We start from the raw sequence: 9,329 nt of genomic DNA on the forward strand, positions 1-9,329 counted from the left end.
GTGTCTTGTTCGGTGTGGGGCAAGCATCCTCTCAGAGAGAGAGAGAGAGAGGGGGGACTTTTTATTGAGCCCATGAGTAAATTACTTATAAAGCAAATTAATTATTTATTTATTTTCTTAGATGTAAAGTTTTCTGTGATGCGTTGTAACATGTATAATTATCTGTAGATAAAAACATCAGGATTCTGTGTAATATCACCATTTTAGATGGCTACGCAAACGTGTGTGTGTGTGTGTGTGAGAGAGAGAGAATTAAAGTTTAAACACGACCATTTTTTGTAATATTTTATTTGAGACCCACTGTGAAGAGGCGCATTTTCTGTTTTTTCCCTGAACCATTTTGTTCGTTAAGCTAAACATTATCCCTTCTCATTAATAGGAGTGTTATTTAAATTATTTATCCAACATAATATATCGTGGGTACACATATTGTGATATGTTCTCGTGACCTGTTAAAATCGTTAATTTATTGTGTTGTCCTTAAATCCAATATCTTTTTCTCACAGCTCTCCCATACAGAGACAGAGAGAGGGAGAGAGCGCGCTTTGGAACGCAACCGGACGCGCGCGCGCAGCAGATGGGGAGGGGCGCGCCACACAGATGTTCCTATCAGGAAGTTTTCAAAACGCTCCATAAAATCTTCAAAAACATTACTTGACAACTCATTTATGTTTTTCCTCCAACCGGACAACATATCTCATCCCCGGATGACTCGGAGTTTCACGCTCGACCGATTTCCGCATCTGAAACTCGTTTTGAGATCTAAGGTCACATATGGAAATTATTAATATTATTATGAGGTCACAAATGTCAAAGCCATTAATCATTTTGTAATTTGCTAACATTGAAACAAAACAGCTAATCTTATTTAAATTAAGCCCCGGGATAGTTGTTGCACTAATTTTATTTACTGTGAGTAAATGCACTGAATGAAATCGAAAAGAAGAGAAAAAATATTTTAATGACTGATGATTGTAAAAACTGTCGTTTTGCCATTTGACTTTAAAATGTCTTCGAAATATTGGCATTTTCACCTTGACAGGTGACCTCCAGTAAACTATCAGCTAATGAACTAAATTAATCTGATGAAAGCGTTATTAGCTGTTTATAAATCTGAGTGTATATACCATGGCACATTTTGTTTACAGTAGATCAATAGTTAGTTCTATTCAGTCTTGTTTGAATCTTAAGCTATTAATTCAGTACATGTTTTGTGTGTTAGGCTTTAATTTATTAAACTTTCTTATTCAAAACCAATCCAGTTGTTATGTTTCAGTCACATGTTCACTACAGTCAGTATATCTGTGACACTTTCCACAAGGTACAAAAAGGCCTTTCAATAAAGTTTTTCTTCATTAAATGGCCGTTTCTAGCAATAAATATTACATTAACATCTAAACAAAAACTACATATAGTTGATAAACATACAAGGAATTAATTATTAATGCTGTAATATTGTTGCAGTGTTTGTGCTCAGTGTTCGTAACTAATGGACTATACTTTTTCTTAGCGGAAGCAATAAAATAATATCAGGTTATCATAATATTCCATTTCCACATGTTTGATTGTTTATTTGGTGTCACAGTTGTGAAATAATGGGGATAAAGAACAAAACAAACCTCAAGGAAAATTACTGGATTTATTTTAAGCATCACAGATCAGGTTGGTGTGTGAATTAACTGACTCAAATGCCAGATTAATGTTTTATAAATTATCACTTACATCCTGAATGCAAGTAGCACAGCTCAAAGCTGTGTGATTAGCCAAGAATAGATTCATTCATAAAAATTGTGGACAGGAGGAAAGTAAATGAGCAGAATCAGAGTTATGCTTTATATTTTGATCTTGCCATGAGAAAATGTTTATATCATCATGAATAAAATAGTTGTAAAAACTGTGTCAATTATAGCCCAAGAAAATAAGTCAGGGAAGTGGCCCAGACTTTTTACCTAATCAGAAACACTGTCTGTAAATCAGTGTTCAGGTTTGCTGAAATTAGATCGGCTGACATGTCTTTGGAAGGTGGGGTTTTAGAGCGTGCATATGGTTGATGTAAACCAGTTGAACCTGCTGTTGCCTGGCCAATAAATTACTCCTTTATTGTAAATCACTTTGGATTAAACAGTGCTTCCCAAACCTGTCCTGGAGGAAACTCTAGCCCTGCACATTTTGTATGTCTCCCTTATCTAACACACCTGATTCATGTTTTGCAGTCTCTACTAAGGAGCTGATGAGTTGAATCAGGTGTGTAAGATAAGGGAGACATACAAAATGTGCACGGCTAGGGGTCCTCCAGGAGAGGTTTGGGAAGCACTGGGATCTGAGAAAATCATTATATATGCTATCATAGTAAATAAAAAGTTAGTTTGAATTATTACCTCTATATGATGTAAAAGGTGTTTATATTATATCTATTTTTTTTTGTTACATACTTGCTTTTATGGCATTAGTACTCACATTTACATTAATAGATTCACTGAAGAGTGCCATGTACCAAGATGCTGATGCAACCACATACTCATGGTTACTTTGTTTTGAACGACGAACTCTCCCTGGATTTCCTTGAGGTCCCTCCCATATGTAGGCTACATACTACAAGGGTTTGAATGCAGCAGACCATCTGTGCTGCGCTGAAAAATGGCTGTTGTCGAGTCCCTGCTGTATCTTCCCATCACAGTTACGTTACTGGGTGCTTTGGTATTGTTATTAGTCTTCTATCGGCTTTCCTCCGAGTACAAATCTCAGAAAGAAGGGAAAGAGCCACCGGGACCAAAACCACTGCCGCTGCTGGGGAACCTGCTGACCCTTGACCTCACGAGACCCTTTGACAGCCTTTGTGAGGTGAGAACTTGACTTAAACACTTTTGGTGCTTTTCCACTGCGTGGTACGACTCTGCTCAGTTCGGCTCGGTTTGTGTTTCCACTGCAGTTTAGTTCTTCTTTAGAGTGGACGGGATTCTTCACGTGTCGTTATAGTCTCCACTGCCGTGACTCCTGAAAAATGTTTTAGTTCCGCGTCGCTCCATCAGTCCTCCGCTATCAAAGAGAGGATCGTCTGTATTTCCTCAACAGACAACGACACAGACATTTTTTTTGTTGTTGTTTAAGGCGAGACACTGCAGGTGAATAGGGTAAAAAAAAATAACTAATGGTTATCACCTACTTGCTTATGATTGATTACATTGATAATTGCAAACATTTTTGTATTACAAGCGTTCTAAAATGTTAAGTTTAAATATGCAAATGAGGCGTTATTAAATAAAATGTACACTAATTTGCATGCATTTCTAGAACAAAAATCTAAACACTAGCTGGATGAAGTTAGTAACCTAATATTTTGAGATTTGTTTGTAAATATCTTTGTTCTACAGCTCTCCAAAACCTACGGGAGCATATTCCAGGTGTTTTTGGGACCTAAAAAAGTTGTGGTACTAATTGGACACACAACTGTTAAAGAGGCTCTTGTGAACTATGCGGATGAGTTTGGAGAGCGAGATATTACACCTGGTTTTAGGCTACTTAATGATGGTCATGGTAAGAATAACTAAATGCTTTGTGTTGAGTCCTTATATGGTTTATTAGCACTTTAAAATGTCTAGTTTATAGGCTCATTGTCAGATGGTTTTGTTTTGATCAGGGATCATCTTTTCTAATGGAGAAAGCTGGAAAGAGATGCGACGCTTTGCTCTCAGCAACCTGCGGGACTTTGGGATGGGCAAGAGAGGAAGTGAAGAGAAAATCATAGAGGAAATTGAGTACCTGAAAGGAGAGTTTGATAAGTTTGAAGGTACAAACTGAGACACACATGGAATCATGCTCTTAGTTTATAAGATCCATTGAGAGACGGTTTGTTTCCTCTTCACAGGGAAACCCTTCGACACGACACAGCCTGTGAACTACGCTGTGTCAAACATCATCTCATCTATCGTGTACGGCAGCAGATTTGAATACACAGACCCTCAATTCACTGCAATGGTCGACAGAGCAAATGAAAATGTTCGGGTAGCTGGATCGGCATCTATGATGGTATGGAAGTGTGATCTATATATTAACCAGAAATTATGCGGTGACTTTGAAATGATTTTTAAAATCATTAATACATGCATATCTTTCTCTTCTCATTCTTATTAGCTATACAACATATTTCCATGGTTGGGTCTGTTCCTGAACAGCAAAAGGATTATTGTAAGGAATTTGTTGAAAAATAGAGCACAAATTATGAAGTTGATCGCTGGACTACAGGAGACGCTGAATCCACATGACCGCAGAGGGTTTGTCGACTCCTTTCTCATCCGCAAACAGAGCGAAGAGGTACAGGCACCATGTGGCATAGAAATACAGGAGGACATAGAAAGTGATGAGCAGCTTTGATTAAATTGAATCATATACAAGTTTAGTTGAGAATTGTGAATGAATTATAATCAAGTACTTTGTAACTTTTCTTTTTTCCCTCATATTAGTAAAAAAAAATTGTTTTGTGGGTTTGTACTTCTCAGCAATCGGGCAAGAAGGACTCATATTTTCATAAGGAGAATCTTATGATGACGGTGGGAAATCTCTTTGTCGCTGGTACTGACACCACAGGAACTACTCTGCGCTGGGGTTTGATGCTTATGGCCAAATACCCTCATATACAGGGTAAAAACAGTAAACATGTCAAGAGTTTTTCCTCAGTGCTGAACAGTGTTAAGGAAAGTTACTTTTAAAAGCAATGCATTACACTATTACATTACTCCCTAAAAAGTAACTAATTGCGTTACTTAAGTAATGTTATGTTACTTTTGCATTTTTCCTCATATGAGCTGGTTTGTTTACTTTTAATATAAAAAAGTTCTGTTTTTCACAAATATAAGCCTTTACACACCAGAAGTGAAATAAACAAACCTCAGGCTGAAGGAAAATTCACAGCTGTACAGCAGAGGGTGCAGCTCAAACAAACCTGTCAGCAAACCTTTCAGCTGTCACTATAGGAATAGGCTACTGAATCGGTTTTGTCCAGGTTAGAGGAGTCTGTCCACATTGAGTCTAAAATGACATTAACCATCGTGTTTACACAGCAGTTTCTCCCAATTTCACTCAACATGGAGACAGTAGAGCTGTCAGTCAATAAATGGGAAAACAAAGTTACTGGCATTATTTTTTTTGTAAAAGCACCTCCGATAAGAAATGCATTACTTTTATTAGTTGCTTGAAAACAATCTGATTACATAACTCGCATTACTTGTAATGCTTAACCCCCAACACTGATGCTGGATTCAAGTCCAAAGAAAAAAAATGTTGGATTTGTGTGCAGATCGCATTCAGGAGGAGATTGACAGAGTGATCGGTGGACGTCATCCAGTGGTGGAAGACAGAAAAAACTTACCGTATACAGATGCCGTGATTCATGAAACCCAGAGAGTGGCTAATATTGTGCCCATGAATCTCCCTCATATGACCAGCTGTGACGTTACCTTTAATGGATACTTTATCGAAAAGGTTAGAAGAATAAATATTTTAATAACCAAGTGAAAATAAAATGGAGGCAGCTCAATGAAGTGCTCAGCTTGATGCTCATTTTATTTATTTGTCCATTTTTCTAGGGCACCACTGTAGTTCCTCTGCTGACGTCTGTTTTGAAGGATCCAAGTGAATGGGAAAAACCAAACAGCTTTTACCCAGAACACTTCCTTGATGAGAAGGACCAGTTCGTCAAGAGAGAAGCTTTCATACCCTTTTCTGCAGGTACTTTTTAAACTTAAACACCAAGTGTTTTGAATAAATAAACATTTGAGTTGTAATTAAATACATTTTTCCTCTCTCAGGACGCAGAGTTTGTCTTGGAGAGAGTTTGGCCAGGATGGAGCTCTTCTTGTTCTTCACCTCCCTTCTTCAGAGCTACTGCTTCACAACTCCACCAGGAGTGTCTGGAGATGATCTGGATCTCAAAGGAATAGTCGGAGTCACATTAAATCCTTCGCCACACAAGTTGTGTGCGATCAGACGCTCCTGATACTTGACAATCTAAATGCAATTTACCTAATTTTAAATAAGAATTGGCATAATTTTACTTGATCTGTGTAAATGCACAAAACGTAAGCATGCAAATAACTTCAAAAACCTGATAAGAAAAAAAATATTTTTGCTTAATGTCTTAAGCAGCAGGTACGTGTTGACTGGAGGTACGTATTTGTTCATTTTTATGCTGCTTGTGCTGTAAGGTAATTTTAACAAATGTTTCTAAGTTTTTTTTTTTTTTTTTTTTTTTAAACTTGGTTTCACACAAAAATCTAATCCTCCATAAACAAGATTAATTTACTTTAGAGGCACAATTGCAATTGTGTAAATGAATACATTTACATTATAAGAAACAAAATTGCCAGTGAGATAATAAACTTTCTGTGCTGAAAACCACTTTACTCCTTTTGCTATTTGGCAGATCTTAAGCAATTTAATTTTTTCATTACTGAAAACATATTTGCTGTACAAATGCTTTGTAATAATAATAAAAATGCATTTCAGTGCAATACAGTAAATATTTTAAAAATAGATAATTTGATGACAGATCAGGGTTCATTTGGATTTTTAAATGTAAAGTGTATTTCAAAAATATTATGATAAATATTTTTGGGTGAACTGTTGCTTTAATGTTACATTTGGATCAATCCGAAACGCAATTGTTCATTAGATTTAACAAATCAGTTATTCATTAGATTAACACAATCACAGACCCCTCACCCAATAAACACACGGGGTGCCAGGATGTCTGCGACCGACCCCAGGCCCATGGTTACCATGGCAACCAGGACACCTCAGCCAGACCAGATAAACTTTACGACCTAATGGCATGTCGAGAGTTCTTCCTCTCACCATCTTTCAACCATACATAGTGCCCATAAATAAGGACTCTTCTCTAATTAAAGGTGGGGTATGCCATTTTTCAAAAACGCTTCAGAAAACTGAGTCGGGCCGAATGCCAAAACAAATGTGTAGCTAATCAGCAGTAAGGGGCGTGTCTACTCATGATATGGAGGAGAGAGCATTGAGTGGACAGCTGAGCCGAGCGACAAAGATGGAGATGGCAGATAAAAAACAAAAAAGGAAAACGTCTGCGGAACGATAAGGCAAGTAGGAGGACTCTATTTCGGATCAGCTTTCCAGCGCTGGAGAGAACTCAAGGAGCAGAAGGCCTGCGATCAGATGCTGAGGTTGCTTTGGTTCTTCTCAATAGGTGAATAACACCGTGTCTACACCGGACGCGCCGTGACTCAACAGCTAAAGTCTGCCTCCACTGGATGCAATAAAGCGACCGTTGAAAATCAATTTAAATTTGTGTCAGCACGTCATAAATAGAACGCGGCAGCAGTTTTCTGTTGGGTATTTGTCGCGCCGCGCAGCATCCAGTGTAGACAGCATCACTGATTATAATGACTTCTATAGTATTTTGTATCGCGCTGCTTGTGTCCGTTGTAGACACAGTATAACATTGCTTTTTGCACAGAACTAATCATTGTATGGGTTGCGTAGGCTATGTATGTGTGGGGCGGAGCTATCAATATAGGGGCGAGACCCTTTTGGGCTAGGGGCGTGTTTGTCTTGGTGATTTGAGAGATCAACATTGGCTTCCAGAATTCCCACATTTAATTAATAGGAAAACCTTTCCTTGAATGAACACACACATCCTTCAGGTAATTGTATATTATTACTGTTCTTGTATATTGTCTTTTGTATTGTAGACCGTTTTATGCATGCCTATGATAGAACCACTCATTCATGTAACCTCACTTATACCATGGTTGGTCTCTATCAAGTCGTCTTCAGATGATCTAATTGAGAGTGTATATTATGTTGATACCTATGCAACATATTAGTGTTCTAAGAATCTTTAATAGTTTATCAACATCCAATCCAGATACATATGCAAATTACCATGCTTGGAGACAAAGAGTCGTAAACTTTCCCTTCAAAAGTCAAGACACCATTGACTCTTTGATCCCCCAGAGGTGTGACCTCGATAGAAGATAAAGGCAATCACATCACTGCCCTCCACAGTCTAGCTTTTTTTAGATTCTGAGAAGATGGGGATGTTGTGCTAGAAGTCTTCTAAGTTCGTGCCAGGCCTCGGCCTTGACTTTTCATTCACCAACGATGCTAGGATCATCAGCTGATGTCTCTCTTAGCTCGTCTTCACTTTCTACCTGGGAAGAATCTCCCAACCACCATCGAGTCGGAACATCTTTGGAATTCATCACTCTTCAAACCCGTAAGAACGTGATCGCAAGTCCAAAACCTTGAAACCATCAAGACTTTCATGCGAGACTGCATCCGGACACTCGTCAACAACCAAGGCAATGCAAGTATCGCACATTTAACTAAACGAAACGGAGGTTTAGTATAAGCTGTCGACTCATTGAAAAACGGCACTGATGGTTTCACTCAAAGGTTAACTGACTCCTTTTCCATAGCGTCATTCCCTTGTTAGATCAGGTCTCCACGCCAGATAATATTTAGGATCCAGCCCCGGACCCCAGATCCCATCAGGTAATATCAGTTTGTCCAGTAACAGAACAACTACTCGGCAGAGCTGTTGATACCCAAAATGAGTGTTTAACAGTCTTCTGTCAGTCAAGAAGTTGACCGAGAAGAGCAGAAGCAGGAGACAAAGTGATGATGGTAAAAGTTTGAACAATCTTAGTTGCATATGTTTCAATGTTCAGACTTCGTCTGACCAGCACAAAATTAACATGTACTGTTATACCAAAATTGCTTCACAGCAACATCCCATAACCTCGGGCTTCCATAAACATTCCCCCTTATCTATCTCTGTTCATACAGACAACACAGTTCATGAAACTCCACAAGCATGAGACTGAACCACAATGAAAATGCATAAGCAAGGAAAAATTATGAAATATAGAAACAATAAATTAATAAACAATAAAATAATAATATAATAAATGAGAAAAATAAAATGATAAATCATATTAATGACTAATGATTATAAAATGATTTTATAATCATTATAGAAACACAACACAGACAATTTGTACGTGAGGATCTAGGATCCTTCACCCTGTTCTTCTAATGATTTCTTTCATCCACTTTGCTCCCCTTTTGAATCTATGCGTGAGTGTATGTATGTGTGTTTGTTTGTTAGACTAGTTTGTGTTAGTGTTTAGTTAATAAAACTCTTGAGCACAAATTACATGAGTTTCTGATTCTGCCTTGTAAATTAATGTCCCTTTATGATTCCGATCAAGCTACATGCCCTAATGCATTACTGCTGTAAGAAAGTTATTTTCTGTGGCCACGAAAATATAATTTCTTAGAGTTGATGTGAAATTACACTA

The 9,329-nt window shown here is 37.8% G+C and overlaps 1 protein-coding gene across 1 annotated transcript; it reads left to right on the forward strand.

Moving 5' to 3' along the window:
* Positions 1-2,582: 2,582 nt before the first annotated feature.
* LOC306849273 (cytochrome P450 2K1-like) lies at positions 2,583-6,612 on the forward strand. The gene is made up of 9 exons (XM_079384196.1): positions 2,583-2,841; positions 3,372-3,534; positions 3,638-3,787; positions 3,866-4,026; positions 4,132-4,311; positions 4,497-4,638; positions 5,294-5,478; positions 5,583-5,724; positions 5,805-6,612. The coding sequence occupies exons 1-9, from the start codon at positions 2,638-2,640 to the stop codon at positions 5,990-5,992; spliced, it is 1,515 nt and encodes a 504-aa protein (XP_079240322.1). The 5' UTR covers positions 2,583-2,637; the 3' UTR covers positions 5,993-6,612.
* The last annotated feature ends 2,717 nt before the right edge of the window (positions 6,613-9,329 follow it).

This window comes from Barbus barbus (assembly GCF_936440315.1).
Source record: "Barbus barbus genome assembly, chromosome: 3".
Taxonomy (NCBI): domain Eukaryota; kingdom Metazoa; phylum Chordata; class Actinopteri; order Cypriniformes; family Cyprinidae; genus Barbus; species Barbus barbus.